This window comes from Ochlerotatus camptorhynchus, unplaced genomic scaffold (genome assembly GCF_037179485.1).
Source record: "Ochlerotatus camptorhynchus isolate MF236.1 unplaced genomic scaffold, CSIRO-AGI_Acam_v1.1 ptg000379l, whole genome shotgun sequence".
NCBI classification, from domain to species: domain Eukaryota; kingdom Metazoa; phylum Arthropoda; class Insecta; order Diptera; family Culicidae; genus Ochlerotatus; species Ochlerotatus camptorhynchus.
Window position 1 is genome coordinate 4,038,985 of NW_027040867.1, and position 19,241 is coordinate 4,058,225.

A 19,241-nucleotide genomic window follows, 5' to 3' on the forward strand; every position below is an offset into this window, starting at 1 on the left:
AACTTCCCGAATATGAGAAAAGTAGACATTGGATTCACTCAGTAAATTTACTCATCGCTCACTTCCTGCACTTTTGGCGATTATGAGTGAACTAAACTCAACTTTGGGTCGTTCTCATTCGCCGTGTAGACAAACAGCTCTTCATTCTGGATATTCATCGACGTTTCTATAAATTCTGTTTACCTTGCATGCAACATTCTTTGCGACTAAGCATACAAGCTTGTTTTCCGCGAGAAGCTCGTTACTAATGTCCTATTTTTTAGGAACAATGTTTTCAAGAAAAACTTATTCAACTAGTTACGTCTGGTTGTCTGTGGTAATACATTGTTACATTTCTCGCTAAGAGTTAGAAACATGTCGGTTAATCTATTCAGCATTTTACCATTCAGCACGGATAGTTCAAGTGTGGATCGCAAGCATCATATTTATCAACATAATTTGTTTGCAAATAATCGTACGTACACCTCTGTACGTACACGCTTTAATCGTCATTTGGCATCCCTTAGTTTTAGCCAATTTGGCTACTTAAAAAAACAGCACTTATTCATCCAGTAGAATAATACATATGGCTGAAATCCGGTTTATGCAAGGAGAAAAAAAAAACCTTATGTGGCCTATGATTTTGTATTTCTTAGAGCAAATTAGCATTGTTGAAACTAATATTCTATTTGGTTAATACCTACTATCCTTATCTGTAGCTCTATGTGAAATGGGAAATAAATTGGAAGTTCCGGTTGCCGTATTTCATTACAAGCGAAAACAGTTCTAAGGCCAATAATTCTCCGATTAGCGTTCATAATTGCAGCTTAATTAGGCAATGATAAAAGTGCGTTCATTGAAAGCTTGGATACAAATTGGTAAGACTATGACGTCGCAGTTTGAGATCAATTAAAGCTAATTTATTGCTTACCGTCAATTTGAAATAGGTTGGAACATCGAAGTATTCTCGCCGGTGGTCGTTGACAACGTAAAATGGTGATGCTGTGATATTACGTAGGCCTTTCAGCATTGCCAGTAAAAGAGCACAACCTAGCGTAATCACTAGGACAGTGGCTACGTCGTGTGTGGTGTAGAGATTAATCATCTCCCATCCTCCGCGCCATGTGTTGACGCATATCGTGCCGTAGATTTCGGTGTACAGTCTTGATCCGATGAAGAACAGTAACCGATGTTTGTCGGCATTTAGGTGCCGTCGGATGGTCCCTTGGAAGATGTTGAATATGAGGTGCCCTACTATGCCGATGGACAACGATATGAAAAGACTAGTTGGAAGATCTGATGGATAAATGTATGCGCCAGCTAGATTCCACGTGCCACGCCAATAACCGACCACGAGGGGTCCTACGATGAATGATGCAAACAGGTTGTCTAGTAGTTCTAGCAGCATCCCGTGCATGTTGCCGGGCTTTGGATTGCTGAGGCCATCCTCTATTCCAACTATACTGCCCCGCATAATGTTTCGACTTGTGTCGTTCGGAGGGTTTCTTCATATAAAACTATTGGAATGCAAGTGCATGAATATTATCACACAGACACTTTTGCTTTGTACAGTGAAAACACGTTGGCACTAAATTAGGTAATTCGTTTAAGTTTGTCACTCCGGGTGCCTTGCTCGGTAAAACTGCCTGATCCGATTCATTTCCTTTTGTACGCACTAAGTTTTGCTACTTATAATCAATAAACGGTGGAATTCAGCATTTTTCTATTCTGTGCTGCAAAATAAGTTTCTTTGTTTATAGAATCAGATCGGGAGACAATCTTCCCTTGAATGGGATATATTCAGCGTCAGGCGTTCTGTTTTATATGGTGATAAATTTAAGCATGCAGCTATGCAAATTGTTTTCAAGATAAGAGTCTTCAGCTATCTATTAAAGTATTGGCGTCTGGATTGTTCTGAGTGTGGTTTAGTTGTTACTTTGGCCCATTGGTGATTGCTCTTGATTGATGGGATTCGCAAAAAAATGATTCTGCGGCTTTTGAGATGATAAGACGGTAGCATGATAATTATAAACAAAACAATGCACGTGTTGAACAGACGCGTGGGCGTGATTAGGAGCAACCCACCAAATAGATAAAGAAGATGCTTTTTTTGTGTCTACCTTATTAGAGCACTATCGATGACTACTATTGCGTCGGCAATATTTGATTTTTTCTAATCAAATTACCGAGAATACTTCATTGAATTTTACCACATTGAATTGATTGAACATTACAAGGGTTCAATATACGCAAATAATCAGTGGTGTCTAGAGATAACGGCTAGAAACCTCTATTAGATGCTGTTGTTAGTTTGTTGTGAAAAGTTGGCCTTTTAAGTAACGTCTGATACTAGAACACAATGGTATTCAAAATATCGGCTTGAAATTGGATTGATAAGAATACAAACAATTACAAGTAGAGATGTTAACGCACTTTGGTGCATCGTTCATTCTATTATACCATGAATGAACGTATTGTTAAATCGAATGCAGTCAATTTCTAGAAATGTCCAAAAATAGATTGATCAATACTAGTATTTTCCTGATAAAATTTGAAAAATTTCGGTACCTCAGAGCCGTGATTTGACTGAAGATTCATCGGAGAACGTACTCGAGTGCACCCAGTGAAAAAAGGGAGCTTACGTGGTGAAAAGTTTTTTTTGCTTCGGAAAACCTAGTCAGTAAAGACAAGGTATTACCATGCCGGAGACGGCGCATTAGATTCCCGGTCCGGGTTAGAACTGTTCTCGACTTCCCTGGGCATAGAGCTTGCCACGCAATACACAAATTCTTGCATTGGTTGGCATAGAAAGCTCTCAATAAATAACTGTGGACGTGGATCTAGGATACTACGTTGAGAGCCGGCAAAGCGGTCTCTTCAGAAGCGCAAAAGCCTAGCACAAGTAGAAGGTGAAGCAGCGCCGGTAGTGTAGTGGTAAGCGTGATTACCCCTCACCCCAGCAGGCCTGGGTTCAATCCCAGTCGGCGCCGCCGGGATGTTCTGAGGCATAACATCTCTGATCACGGGAAGTAAAGCCGTTGGTCCCCGGTTCATTAGTTGATGGGTCGATAGCTAGGGTCCAGGTGTGGGAGCTGCCTTCCTGGCATCGGTAGCATTGGTGCTCAGCACGGAAAACAAGATTGACGGAAAACAAATCAAGGAAAAAAAAGAGTAGAAGGTGAGAATTTTAAAGTTTGCTCGAGAGAACAACTGCTAGATTAGCTAGTTTTTGATAATCTGACATGAAATTTAACAAAGATTCAGGTGATAGGATCTTGGTATTACTTAGGTAAACAGGTCTTTAGGGAACATGCTTAAATGGCGTAGCATTTGAGGGTGGAGGGAGGTACCTAATTACATGGCCGGTCACATCTGAACCATCCCTCCCCCTCAAATTATACGTACCAAGAACGTCTCATCAACATTGCATTGTCTCCTAAATGATATGGTTATCTTTTGATAGTGAGACCATTGTCAAATACTTCGTAGATTTTTAAATATCAACTCCAGAATAGTTTGGATGGACTACGTCATGTGATTATCAGTAATGAATTAATAATAGTTCTAGTCAAACATAGCTTGGCTATCTCAATGGATAAAGGCTAAAAGTTCTTTTGGAAAATGACTTAGGCCATCAATCTGGCGATAAACTTGCAATTCTACATTATTCTTGTAGGTAGCGGACAATTGTACAAAACGCACCTCCTGGGTGGACCGCAGCTGTCTTTCAATTGTGTTTTTCATGGTAGCACTTCTAGCATAGCATCTGATCTCGAAATGCTGCATAATGAGTCATAGAATGGGATTAAAAATACCAAGAATAACTCTAAATAAAATGAAAAAAATGGGTGCTACCCCGGGGTGCGTTTTGTACCATTTTCCCCTACATATAGCTGAGGGGCAATAAACAACAATCCTATTTGTTCCTGCTTCTTCTTATGTTCCTAAATCATCACTTTCTATGCGTATTCGTAAAATTATTCGGCAGTGTGCGTCCCCGTAGCTGCATCTACCAAAGCTATTTACAGCCATTCAAAGTGTTTTTATGTTACTTCATACGCGAAGTTTGAGATTTGCAGGGTTGGTTGGAAATGCTATCTAACATGAAGCTTTAGTGTGATGATTAATTAGCTAGAGAATGGTCTTAGAAGAGGGTAGGTAGATAGTTCCGTTAGAGTACACCAAAATTAATGATTTTTATCTGAAATTCACATCACATTCATATGATCACAAGAATTCTATGTGATAAATCAAATAAATTTTATTGGACACATAAGGTTTTTGTGATTTTGAAGTGAGATTCTCAATTATGAGGTCACATGAAAGTTATGTGACATTCTAATGCATATTTTCCATTACAAATGTGATTTACTTTTTGAGTGTACGGCTGTATGAAAATTGAACAGAAGTTGAAAATGAGCGAAGGGCCATTAATGCGACAGTAAGAAAAAAACACTTTGAATGTAACAACTTAAGGTGGGAGTAGCCGTCAACAATGCTGATGATGGTACAGCACGCAACCTTCTTCTTCTTCTTCTTCTTCTTCTTCTTCTTCTTCTTCTACTTCTTCTTCTTCTTATTCTTCTTCTTCTTCTTCTTCTTCTTCTTCTTCTTCTTCTTCTTCTTCTTCTTCACATTTCAAGTTTAATGCTTATCGCATTTTAGCTTATTGCGTGCTCTCAACTTAGTGTTCTAGATGCACTTCCACAGTTATTAATTGAGAGCTTCCGATGCCTGTACCGTTTTTGCATTAGTATAATTGTGTGGCAAGTACAATCATACCCTATGCCCAGGGAAGTCGAGAAATTTCCAAAACCCGGAAAATTCCTAGACCGGACCGGGAATCGAACCCAGCCACCTCCAGCATGGTCTTGCTTTGTAGCTGTGCCTTTACCGACTGAGCTAAGGGTATACCACGCAACAACCACCCTACTGCTTTCTCTCTGAGATGACTAAGTTTGTCATGACGAGAGGAGCAACACAATAGTTGGGTAAAGAAGAATTGCATTATAACACACCATCGACTGGAAATGCTTTCGGCAACTTGGGGCTTTAGGTAGTGATGAAACGTCGGTAGAACCATTCCACAGCCGCAGACAGTATATGAGCAAGTAAAGCGCACACTTTTTTGCCTGCAAATCTCCGCGTACGGGTTAGTCAAAGAAGTGTGTGTTTAACTTGTATTGTTGCATTAATGACCCTTCGCTCATTTTCAACTTCTATTCAATTTTCATACTGCCGTACTCTAACGGAACTATCTACCTACCCTCTTCTAAAACCGTTTTCTAGCTAATAAATTATCACACCAAAGCTTCATGTTAGATAGCATATAAACTAACTCTGGTCAACGGTCAGTTTTTCATAGTTCGATATTTTCCATAAGTCGATGGATCTAACGGCCCTAATATTTCCATGTATCGTATTCTCAATATTTCCACACGTTCATGCCACCTTTGGTCGATGATCTGATAACTGGTTGTTTCTAATTTTGAACCAAACGTCAGACTATAAATTTTCACCTTATCTCGGTCCATTGCGCCAAGGTTCAGCCATAATCTACCGTATGGATGATAATGTTTGCACCATCATATACGAATACAAAATACGGAGGTGCATATCGTTTTGTTTTTTTTTTTTAAATCTTTATTTAAGAGATTTTTAGCCATAGGCTAGTTTGTCTCTAAGGTGCATATCGGCATTATTATTAAGTATGTCCTTCGGTTGATAACTTTAGCAATATGGAGAGCCGAATGTGGTCTTTCAGTAAGACGGGGAACCATGCTACACCTCGACCCGCACGCAGTATTGGCTGAATGCTCCCGTTCTAGCCGAAAGATGAATGGCCGCCATTCAGCCCCGATTTTAACCCCTTTGATTATTAAGTGTGGTGCGTCATGAAGGCCAATGCATTTGCCAAACGCCACTCCAGTACAGCAAGCTTCGAACAAACATTGACCTGCGCCTGGAGAGATATGGATCCGGACTATATTATCAGAACCTGTCGAGTATTCCGGAAGCGTGTTGAGGCCGTAATTGCGGCAAATGGAAATTCTATCGACGATTAAGTTCTTACAAACATAACCTTTTTGAATACAATATTTTTTTCCACTCCGAAAATTTTTGTTTGTTTTCACAGTGTTTAATAGTGTAAAAATTATCACACATACGGTATAACTTGTTATCAACTCATAGTATAATCCATAACAGTTATCAACTGATAACACTAGTTTACAAAACAACATAAAAAGTGTGAACTTTAGTGGTTGACCAACGTTTCTAATGCAAAATCCTATGCTGAATTCAATACCGTGGTCAGAAAAAATTAAAGGAGGAATGCGAGGAAGACTTCGAGGTGGAATTGGAAAGAAACCCAAAACTGTTTACACAATCCGAATTTAATGATTTGGTGCGAGATCTCGACTTATCGAAGGAGAAATCCGAATTGCTGGCATCACGCTTGAAAGAACACAACATGCTGAGCAAGGAGGTCAAAATTTCTTGTCACAGGAATCGTCACAAGAAATTTGACAAATATTATTCTACAAAGGACAAGGCATGTTTTTGCCATGACGTAAACGGCTTGTTTGAAGAGTTTGGTGAGCCATATGATCCAGCTGAATGGCGTTTATTCATCGATAGCAGCAAGTTGAGCTTGAAAGCCGTTTTACTGCATCAAGGGAATGAGAAACCTTCTATTCCATTAGCTCATGCCGTTAATATGAAGGAAACGTATGAATCAATGGCTCTATTGCTCAATTTGATAAATTACAATCAACACAATTGGAAAATTTGTTCCGATCTTAAAGTGGTTGCCATGTTGACTAGATTGCAGCAGGGATACACAAAATATATGTGTTTTTTTTTTGTGTAAATGGGACAGTCGAGCTCGTAAGGAACACTACGTCCGAAAAGATTGGCCAAAACGGGATAATTTCACAATTGGTAAAGACAACGTTAAAAATGATCCTCTTGTGGTAAAAGAACGCATAATACTTCCACCACTACATATAAAACTTGGGCTATTCAAAAATTTCGTCAAAGCGTTGCAAAAAGAAGGGCCGGCATTCCAGTACTTGAAATCAGTATTTCCAAATTTATCTGACGCAAAGATAAAGGAAGATGTATTTGTTGGCCCACAGATCAAAAAACTGCTCAATGATTCCGCATTCAATACAGTTTTGACACCAGATGAGGAAGAAGCGTGGAAATCGTTCCAGCGTGTTGTCAGCAGGCATGGAAAATCATTTGCATTCATTTCGTGCATTCATTTACATTCATTTGCCTCTAACTATTTTCTTCAATAGAATTCCGCAAAATGATGTATAGAGCTTTTGTAGGTTTTGTTATTAGCTACAACTTTTGTTAACAAGTCAAATCCATTTCTCTTAAGCATGACGAACCAGAGCAAACAGAAGCCACTACTGTTTTTCAGTGAATGTACTTTACATTCACTGTAAAACAGTAACAAGTTATACCCGCTCTAGTTCGTGATGCATAAGAGATACAGATTTGAGTAATGAGCAAAAGTTGTAGCCAATAACAAAACCTAAAAAAGCTCTATACATTATTTTGCGGAATGCTGTTGAATAAAAAAAATTTAGAGGCAAATGAATGTAAATGAATGTATGAAATGAATGCAAATGATTTTCCATGCCTGGTTGTCAGTGACAACTTGTCACAACCTTTTTAGAAAATTTCAGAAGCCCAGATTATGAGGAAGCCGTCGATGAATTGCTCAAAAATTATGAGAAAATAGGTATAAATCAAAAATATTGTGTTTGTTACATATAATTAATTTCAAATCCTTTTATTTCACTGAACACAGGTGTGAATATGTCTTTGAAGATACATTTCCTACATTCTCACATGGATTTTTTCCCGGAAAATCTTGGTGACGAGAGTGATGAGCACGGCGAACGTTTTCAACAACAAATGAAGATGATGGAACGTCGTTACCAAGGGTTTTGGGATGAAGCAATGATGGGTGACTATTGTTGGTTTCTGATTCGAGAAACAAGTTCAAAACATCGAAGACAAAGTCATTCGATTCTCAATCATTTTTAATAACACCTAAATAAATTTCTTTTGTATCAACTCGGTTTTAAAAAAAGAGAAAAGAATCTCCCATGAAAACTTTACATGCGATTTGGATGCTTAAAACGACACTTAGAAAAGGAACTCTAAAGCTGTTGTATTTCAGCAACATTTTTAAGTGTTTTACAAAAATGCTCATAACTTCGACAATTTTCAACCGATTTCATCCATTAAAGGCTCATTTTCTCCGGTTTTGAATGGACTTTAAGAATAAATTATGGAATGATTTTTTGAATCTTTTTATCCCATTAAAATGTTGATTGAAATAAGATTTTTATGGAAAATTCGCAGGAAAAATAAAAAAAATGCTGTAAATTTTTAAATGACTTCAAAATTAAATTTTTAATAAAGACATAATATTCTAGTGAACGATAGAAAATTTATTTAGCTTCATTTTCATAAAAAAAGATTTAAAATTGGTGCACTAGTTCCAAAGAAAGCTTTTTTTTTAATCTTTATGTTAGAGATTTTAAACCGAAAGCTAGTTTATCTCTTAAGTTTAAAAAAGGATCTTTTGACGGTTTTTGGTTAGTTCATATTTACGTCGCACTGCATATTTTGAACGAAGCATCCTAAAATGATGGTTTCTTCGGTAAAGTTGTGCATATTAATAGTGCTGAGCAATGTTGCCAAAGTTCTCAAAACCCTGTGATACACAAAAAATTAGATTTCAGTCTACTAAGAAAATAACTTCAAACATGGAGTTTTTGGAATTTTATGACCTTTAAACAATATAAACTTTATAAAGCCCATAAAAGCATATCAGTCTGATCTGGAAAACAGCAAGCCGAGAATAACGCTGTTGAAAATTAATCCCTCCGTAGGCTCTTATGGATGGGACAACCTAGTTTTGGTATTTTTGACGATATTAAAACATGTATCTTTTAGTGTGCAGTGTAAAATACCGGTAGTTTACAATTGCTTCTAATGGGTAACTCATTTCTGACAAAAATCCATATTGGACAGTTATGCTTTTATGGGCAATATACGTCGCACATCATTAAAGTAATATAAGCTATCGGTTTGGAACAAAATTTGAGATTTATTTAGTTTTTCGTTATTTTTGGTGCTGGCAGTTTGTTTTAAACTCAAATTTAAACTGTCTTAATCATTAAAATGTCATTTAAAGTTAGTGAGCGTGATGAATAAAGTAAAATATGTCAATTTAATCTAACTTTATTTCAATTTGGGAGCTCACGGACTCCAGTACCGACCCAAATAACGAAAATACCGGTGTCTGTGAGATCCTAAGATCTAGGCAAACAGATCCAATTGACTTATTTCACTTTATTTATCGCTCTCACGCACTCTAAGTCACATTTAAATGTTGCATGGAATTTTTAAATTTAATATCTATGAAACAAACAATGTGCTACCAGTACCGAAAATATCGAAAGATCAGCCTAATAATAAATTATCAAGTATAAAAATATTTACAATAATGTTGTAAAATCAGAGTGCATAAAATGTTAAAATACTTAAAATATAGTAAAAAGTAGCAGCCGAATTAGTATAGACCTAGTAGGATATTTTAATGGGAAGACAATTCCATGAAAACTTCATAAAAAAACCTGTGATTTGCAATGACTTTAAGGTAATTGCAAAATTGTTGTTTTTTCTCCCTTTTCTGTAATACCTTAATAATTTTGTTAAGAGAATGCAGAGTTAAATATATCGTCAAGATTTTGGGACTAGATTTTTTCAACACTCTGGAACTGAGACTTGTGAGATGGAACATTTTCTATAACGCTGGGCATAGAAAATCAAACCAGTAAGTAATAATGAGACGGAGAAATTTGCGTGATTCTGAGAGAAACAAAAACATTCACCATCTACAACATTTTTCAAAGTCCGGCATTTTAGAAATTTCAAATTTTACTCGCTTTCGTCGAAATACAAATTTTACTCGCTTTCGCGTTTTTGACAGACGGACTTGGTAGCTTAGCTGCTTACTGAGAAGACGGGAGTCCAATCCCAGGCTCGTCCACTTCCTTGCAATTTTCACTATGCCTTATTCTATCCCCATTGCTATCATAAATCTGCCAACAATGTTTACCGAACGTGTAGGGTAGAGAACTACTTCGGCCTAATCGCCCATTTTGGGCCTATCGATCAGAAAACATCAAATAAATCCATGATTTCAGAGTTAACAAGTCAATTATGCGTTTGGTACGATACTTTAGTTAATAAGCTACCGAACGAAGTCAATGAGAACGCGTGGTATGAAGGTTTGCACCTATTATTCCCAAATACAAAAGAAGCGCTCCGACCGAATCAATTTTTATCTTCATCCGATAGGCCGAAGTGAATTCAGTGGCGTTTCAATGCGTTAGGCCGAGTTTAGAATCCGCAGGCCGAGTTTGGCGTCAAGAAGCAGTGTTAGACTTTTGACAATATCTCAACGATTGGTTTCTCTTTATCAAATCTTACGGTACGCACGGAAAGGTACATAAATTTGGAAGCCATCAGTAATAATAACATTCCGTTTGGTGCTAAGCTGCGCTAGATTAAGAAAGACTAAGTGTGGATTGTGCTTAATAGGCCGGAAATCGGGTAGTTAACCCTACCACCCCACTAACAAACTTCCAAAATCCGGTGACGCTTAGGAGAGGTCGTAGAGTTGTCTGCATTTTTCTCTTAGGCCATTGTAGTGGGTTTAAAAACTGGATTTTTTTTTATAAAGAATATGGGACAATTGGTTTTATACCCGGGAACACTTTGTTTCGCATTATTTTGGTGTGGAGACTAGGGGACTACCTGTGCGTTCTTGTCATAAAATTTATCATTAATCGCGTTTTTCTCGAAACCATGTTTTTCAAGTCGGGTGGAAACGGAAGTCGTATTTCTAATTGATTAATCGACTTGATAGTTTTTGTAGCTTATTCTACATACTTTTTTCTAGTGAAGTACCGTAAAACATGTTAGCTTTGATAATGCGGATAACTTTGATAGTAAAATATAGTCATTAAATTTAGTTTCTGTAATTTTTCCGAAGTATAAACATTGGTTCCATATTGTAGCTTAGAGTATTTCCGTTGATATGGTATATAGTTTTGATATAGTTTGTGTTACATAAATTACAAAATTAAAAAGCAATTTTCTTGTTCTTTGCCTGTTTGAAAAAGCACTCAATCCTTATTGGTTATGATATTTTCTGATTACATACTCTTTCAATGTTTCATGTATCAAGAACAAAAGAGTTTCACGCATTTTCTCCTACATTCATCGAGCATTATCAAAGTAACCCCAAATCAAAATACTGATGTTCGGTCACAAGACTAAAAAAATTGTGCAAATGATTTAATTTCCGTTAAACATATTACTAACGAATTGACTCTAGGATTATCAGTACTTGTTTTAATAAAGTTAAATTTTTTAAAACATGAACTGCTGTACACAATATTTAGAATATACTTTAAAAAATTCTCAATGTTACCCCGTTTTACGGTCCCTGAGTTTTTTTTTGTAATTATATATGATATTTATAATTATATTTGATATTTTTTGCCAAAAAATCAGACCACTTTTTTCAAAAGCGCGCAATTTTGTCAAAAATCAATATTTTTACAATCGGCCAGCTTCACTAGTTTTAACATTCTAGTTTTTGAAACTTTTATCCATTCTGTTCTAAGACAACCTCCGGCTGTTTCCGCCCACAAACCGCTTCACGCCGTACATGTCATCACTCGCCACCTCGCTGCACATTTGAAAAACCAAAATTTGGGAAAATGTTATTTAAAATGGTTTCAATAAAATGCTGAAAACCGCATTCTTTTAAAGTGTTTCTGTTCGCAAAAAAAAAATTCGTGAAATTGACCCCTCTACACTGACCTAACCCCTTAAGTAAGTGTCCAACTAACGATCTTGCCCATCCTCAGCAGAGTTTGAAAGGACGTGCCCAGAACAGTTCTCGATTTTTGGAGGTAGTGCTACTTCCAAAAAATGGTCTAGGATTTATACCACCTGCGAATTTGTGCTTCAATGCGAATGCGAATGCGAATGCGAATGCTAATATTTTGACGAACGTGAGTAAAATTTGTATGGGAAAATAGAGACGCAGCTTGTTAGGTCATTCGTGACTTGTCCAGAATGAGATTTGAACTGGTGACTTTTAGAGTGCTAATGCTAACTACTACACCGGCTCCAGTTCCCTGAGATTGCGATTTTTAAAAATATCAAATGTTTGAGACTAAGTAATTTAAAGAAATCTAATGCTTTTGAAAAATGTCCTTAGTGTCAGAATCATCGAGTCACTTTCGTGCATGACGTGAAAACGTTTAACATTTTCTGAACAACACTACACAACAACTACTCTTCAAATCGTTTTGAGCTGCTCAAATAAAAAAAAACTCTTAATCAATTATTTTAGGAAATTTAACGCACTTTCCATATCTTCAATAATATTTAGGAGTTACTTTTATTTTGAAAAGTTACAGTACAAACACTGTGAAAGTAAACAGACAAAAACCGCTGTAACGTCAGTATAGAATGTCATAGATTGTTTAAAGTGATTATTAGCCACACAATCAGCAAAATCCGGGACATGCAAAAATGCCACTCCAGAAGACGGCGAAATTATAGCTAAAAACCGGTGGAAATGCATTCAACCGTTTTCAGTTCCAGGAAAATGAATCCGGAGTGAAAAATTTTAATTTTTGTTAAAAAAAATCATCTCAGAAACCTCTCAGCATCCAAATATTACTGGGTAGGTTTTACTCAGTTTACGCGAGAACACTCAAATAGAGTAAAAGTGCGTCTACTCACTTTTGAGTAGCAATACTTGCCGCTGAAATGAGTAGTTCGACTTAATTTCTGATTGTTCCGACATACCCCTGTTGGGCAATTCACATTTTGGAACATACATTTTTTCGAGTAATCATAATTAGAAAACAAAAATGATATCCTGAGATTAGCTTAAATTTAGAATATTAGATAACACGACAACAACCTCGGCTATTATTGAACGGGATGGTAAGACTGTCACACTTACCACTCAACAACCGGTGCTGTAAAATCCTGTAAACCAGAAAACCCTCACTACGGCACTGCCCAAGGTCGTCCTCTAATTTAGGTGCCCTGACTTTAGCCCACCTCATCCTTACTGCAAAGACAGCTATGGGTACTGAAAGTTTAAAAAATCCAGCTGTAATCTAAACATTTTAATAGTTTTAGATAATCAATTCAGTCACTCAAGGCTAACTCCTTTTATTTCAAGTGTAGCAGTGTGCTGGTACTGGTGGAAGCTGCTGAACGACGTTTCGTTTGAGAATATGTCACGCCTGATTATAATGTAAACTTCATACTTCAAACAGAATGGAAAATTTTCTCAATAACTTTTCCACACATCGTTGGTACCAAGGAAAAACTTCTTCGCAAGAATAATTTTAACTTGATAAGGATGAGAAATTGTCGATTTTTGAAGGCAGTAACATACTATGGTATACTGGGTATCTGATGCTTGATTTGGTGTCATAGACTTGTAATACACGAAGCATCGTTTGATTATAGGTTCCGAGCTACCAATCTGGGGTTTCAATCGTCACATCAAGTCATTTTACAGTGCTTTTCAGTTTGTACTCAATCTTCTTAATAGTAGTGTTTACGTTTCTTGTTTATTATTTGAATTCGAAGTAAATTTTCCTACGACTTTTGAGCCATGCCTCAAGTGAGCATTGATAGACAATGTTGACGATTAACCCAGGCAGCATTTCCCTAGCCTATGTTTGGCTCAAAATAATAACATATGTATACAATAACGTCTGGCTAAAGCAATGCTTCCTCATTGACGCGAGAAACAGAATCACCACCATCAGAACAATCAACTATCGCCGCCGCAAGTACGCAGTACAATTAGATTTATTATATATGCAATTGTCACACCCGCGAGAAACCAAGCTGGAGATCTCTTTTCAGTCACCAAAGGTATACGCCTGACCTGCACACGCCGTCAAAAAAAAAATCGCTTCTTCTACTTCCCCTAGTTAGAAAGTCACTATTCAAATAACGTAATTTGAATAAATCACTCAAAATTGCGTGGATAACATTTTTAAATTGATTGATAATCTGATTAATAGCGCGTTAAAGTGTCAACCCTGTAGTAAATATGAGGTGAGGGCCACTGAACATGGTGACAATATCTAGGACCGCTCCGCAACTAGATCACTACCGCTGGCAAATTTTTCATTTTTTTAAAACACTGACTGCAGGTTTCGGTACAACTCGGAAGCTTCCCGCTGAATCACTATTTGTTCGTATGCACTTAGCATGCACTGTACCGCGATCGATAACTTCCGTCGTGCTGTCGCCGTCGAAATTGGCCAAAAAATCGAACGTCGACGATCCGACACCCGCGTCACTTGCAGACCTACTATCTGGTCGATCACGATTTCGGTTCTCCTTAGGTCCACAAATTAGGCCGATTACAGACGGGAGGATGATCCGAATCAGTCGTAGATCAGAAAGAAACTGTTATCATTGGAATTATTCTAATCAGCAAATGGCCAGCTACGGGACCGGAGAGAGCGAGTAGGAACGAAACTCTCGAGTACACAACGCTATCAATCGAGACCGCCAACCCAGCGGCAGTATAGTTCCAGCAGTGGCGCGAGCGTTCATACACCGTGTAACCATACGGGGATTGCTCCGGTCGTTGAAGTGGTGTTCGCGACTTCAATTGAATCGAAAACCGCCTGACATGACCCTTCTGGATTTGCCCCTATACGCTCTCTTGAATATGATCGGGACTGGTACGCAGCTCAATCGGCAACCATTGCACACACTTACCAACTTAGTTTTTGCGTCACGATATGGAAATCCGCACTCTCCTTACCGGTAAACCGGTTAGTTTAGTACAACTGCCTAAACGGTTCAATGTTCTGAAAGCTCACGGTCTGGTTATGGTGGTAAAGCTATCGCGTTAAATCACGGGGAAACACGATAGCGAAATTTTTTCCATGTCTTTTAAGGTTAGTAGGTTCTGCGTTATGCCCACAAGAGTGCAAATTTAACTCTACACGGGAAAACAGTCCGAAATGCACCATTCATTCTCGTTTTTAATTCATACATTTGACAAGCCACAGTGCTAGTTTAGTACTTAAACTAGCATTTCGGCACAAACAATCTCAGAATTAACAGTGGAATAGCGTACCCTACCTTAATTGCTAAACTGAGTATGTGTTAAAAAGAAATTGAAAATTAAAGCTTAAATCACCTAGATCAGCCTAAAGTTTAAAAATCGTATTAGTAAATATTTAATATTTTATAAAAATGAAAGGGTCAATGATATAGTCAGGGATTTATTGAACTGAAGTGGACATCGATCCCATCCTTTGTGTTCTTTTTTTATAGACTAATTCATTTAATCCCAGCTGCTTCAATATTATATTGACGACTGCTGAGAGCAGAAATATGGCATCGTGACTTTAACGTGCAACAAGGAGAACCGTAATAAAAAGGCTTGTGCAAGTACCTTAAAAGCAACACATACATATTTTCAGATTGAGGTCAAGTGCTTTCTTGTCGATAATAGAAATCTTTATTCACTGATTGTGCAACATCGTTGGTTAACCAACCAACCGCCCAGACAACCATAATGTACCTACACACCAAATTTCTTAAATCTTGTTCGGTACTTTTTTTGCTGAATTTGTTCGGTGAAATATCATTTTTACCGAATGCTTTGTAAACAATATTATTTTACCAATTTTCTGCAATTATAATTGCTGAATTTCTGTAATTTGCAGAAATTTACCGAAAACTGTAAATCAAATTTGCTGATTGAAACTGTAAATGGCTGCGATTCCGCAATTCTGTAAAAATTGTAACGAATGTACTGTAAAAATAATCTTTTACAAAAACAAACAGCAATAAAGTACAGCATTTCCGTAAAACTTACTGAACAGATTTGCAAACTTTGTACTATCAAACACAACACAGCAATTTTGGTTTTATGAGGGTTCTGTAACCTTGATAAAACTTGCAATGTTACTTGAGAATGAGCGACCGGAAAGCTGGTCGATGTCCAACTTTTTGTATTCGCATTTATGTCAAGGTGACGTGGTGACGTGAATTTAAATCACTTGCCTCGTGGAGCGACTTTTCTTGACAGAAATATGATCGAACATGCGTTAGCCTTGGATGGCAAGGATTTACACTGCGTTATTTATTCATACATTCTATGGAGGTTCACCACGGGGTAAACAGTAAAATAGCACATTTTTCGGTGCTATAGTTTGCCCTCTATTTTGAAGATAAGAGCATTGAATGTAATTGTTGGAATAAGAGTGGAATGTTTTTTTTTAATTTGAATATTATTCATCGCATCCAAGTCAAATGTTTTCTACACCAAATGCGGTGGTTATCACAATAGAGGGGACCTTTTCCTTCTTGGAATTAAGCCGGGAATGTTTAATGGAATTTTGCCTGGATGATGGATCATTCTCATCATCCGTGAGCATCACTGAGCATATGAAATTGATTGCTCAAATAAACAACATCAGAATGGGGGTCAAGAGATTGCGCCTTTCTTTTGCGTTTAGGCGCCATGGCGGCTATAACAATCCGAAGGATCTAAGAGGAATTTTCCAAATCTTTAATCAAGCAGGATTACCGCCGGTAGGGTCCAAACAAGGATCGAAGAGGAATATGAATCGAACATTGTATACAATTTACAGGTTATATTTGGCACTGAGAAATGCAGTTTAAATTTGTTGTAGCTTTAGGTAGCAGTAACACTTCCTTCAGCAAAAAGCAAATAGGTCCGCACGGCAAGAGAGCGCGATGCGGACTTAAAAAGTACACCTTATCTTCAACGTGGTTGGAGTGCATCGTTTTTGATGTAATATTATTTTTTAGTCTTCGCTCCAAAATCTAAATTTTCAATTACAACGAGACATTAATGGTGTTTTTTAATTGTGGGAAGTGTAAGCCTTGTCTAACTGAATGGATAGCGATAACGATTTTGAAAATAATTCATGGCTTTGTTAAGGTTCGACTTTTAACGTGTCAGTGAGATCGAGTATCGTCGGAGATGGATTAATCTACGACCGATGTTCGTGTCAGCTAGCAGGCTTGCTAGTCAGTAAATAAAACAGCAAAAAAGGTTATCTTCCATTTAATTTCACTTAATTAATTTCGGTATCCATGACAGATACGTATTTCGATTACAATGTGCAAATTTCATTACTTCATTATGATGGCTACCAAGCCTTTGGGATTTTCCTTATTAGAGAGTTGTATAGATTTTTCTCCTTTAGTTTACTTAAATCTTTTTTTTTTGTGATGATCTAGCCTACGGCTAAAAATCACAAAAATAAAGAAAAAAAAAAACTTAAATCTTTGGTTTTTATTAGTTAGGTAGGTTCCGATTCAACACATTGTAGTTTCATTTTTATACCTATGATCTTGACTTTTTTACCTAGGGATGAGTACTTAAGGGTGTTAGATTTTGATAAGTTCTTTCGTGGGAATGACACTGATGAAGACTGCACATTGTAGTCGAAATACGTGGATAATGGATACCGAAATTAATTAAGTGGAATTAAATGGAAGATAACCTTTTTTGCTGTTTTATTTAAGCATTCCGCTAACAACCCAATTTCATTACTTCATTGCTAGTCAGTATTTTTGGTTTGGAATGTAAAAAATGTGGATGGTTTTTACGGAGAACGTTTCCATCAGGCAATTTTTTATTCATCATTGAGTCGACAACCCTGGCATAGCTCTAATATAGTAGCCTACACACTTATATCGAATTTGTTTATTATATTGCGAAACCGAACTTTTTGTCAGTGCGAACCTCAACCTGATGTAGGTTTTAAAAACAAACGATCAAACTGACGTTTGTCAGAAAACAAGCAGATCCAAACTTGATACCCGATCCAGGTTGTAACTGAAAAATAAACAAATTCGCTATTAGTTTTTTTCTGCCCAAAAATTGGCACCACCGACTAGCTCTGCTTTTTATTTTGCTGAATATCAGTGAAAAACCTGCCGAGATTTAGCTAACAAACGAGCATTTTGATGAGATCTCAGCTAACAAACATAAATTTGGCTGAGATCTCAGTAAAAATAAATGCCGAGCTGGTCGGCGAAGCCAATCTTGACAAAAAAAAAACTAAGTCTGTAGTTACTAAGGCAGCCTCAATCTTAACGCCGATGATAAGAACGCACTGTTTGTTTTTGTTTTGTGTTGGCGTAGGTTATATACTGAGAGGTCATGAAGTTGTGAACTACTCAGCGGCATTAGCCAATCTGGATTCAGCCGAAACCATGGATGTGCTTGAAAGCGTAGGGATTTAGCACAATATTCCACGCTTGTATACAGTAGCATTAACTTCCATCACACAGCTGTCAGTGTCTTTTACTTTGAGCCCATTCTTACCGGTTATCATCGTCTGGGGGGACAGTGTTATCAATGCGTGACGACCAGGTTCCATGACGCAGCTTTACCCACGCCACCGCCGCCTGCGCAACGGGCGGATGAGGCTACATATGTTCAAGCGAACGAGTTGTTTAGATGTGGGTGATTGGAATAATTTTAGAGAATGTGTCTCGGACAATGACGTTGTATTGGCAGTGAAATGGAATTAGCTACTTGTGTGGATTTTGGATCATTTTGTCGAGTGCTCCGTAATAACTCAAGACGATTCGTTATAAGTGCTCTTATTATGTGCCCTTTTTGATATTTAAGGGACAGCTAGGGACATAGTTATGTCAGGTTTAATTCCACCTGATAGTTTTTTTTGTTTCATGATGTTTAGTTCTCATTCAGAATTAAATATATATTAGTGCGATTACTGCTTTACTTTTAGATTTAAAAACTCAAATTGTATGATCTGGTATCTCTGAGTGGCGCCGGTGGTGTAGTGGTAAGCGTAATTGCCTCTCACCCCAAAAGCCCTGGGCTCAATCCCAGTCGGCGCCGCCGGGATTTTCTGAGGCATAAAATCTCTGATCACGCTTACCTTCGTAAGCCGTTGGTCCCCGGTTCATGAGTTGATGGGTCGATAGGTAGGGTCCAGGTGTGGGAGCTACCTCCCTGGTGTCGGTAGCATTGGTACTCAGTACGGAAAACAAACCAAAAGAAAAAAAAACCTCTCTTTGCTGTGGCCCATTCAAATATTTTGCTAAAATCAAAAGGTCCTATTATAGCAGTGTCATTAAGTAAA

The 19,241-nt window shown here is 37.5% G+C and overlaps 1 protein-coding gene and 1 long non-coding RNA gene across 3 annotated transcripts in view; one reads left to right on the forward strand and one right to left on the reverse strand.

The window, feature by feature from the left end:
• The window catches only part of LOC135710379 (uncharacterized), a 163,238-nt gene that overhangs the window by 59,516 nt on the left and 84,481 nt on the right, over window positions 1-19,241 (forward strand). The window lies entirely within an intron of this gene.
• The window catches only part of fusl (fuseless), a 46,988-nt gene that overhangs the window by 11,515 nt on the left and 16,232 nt on the right, over window positions 1-19,241 (reverse strand). Inside the window, exon 1 of one of the 2 annotated variants that reach the window (XM_065232925.1) lies at window positions 911-1,739. The exons of the other annotated variant lie outside the window; for it this stretch is intronic. Coding sequence (XP_065088997.1) covers window positions 911-1,453 — 543 coding nt within the window. The 5' untranslated portion in view covers window positions 1,454-1,739. Of the gene's footprint in view, window positions 1-910; window positions 1,740-19,241 lie in introns of those variants that run through there. 2 annotated transcript variants of the gene reach the window in all.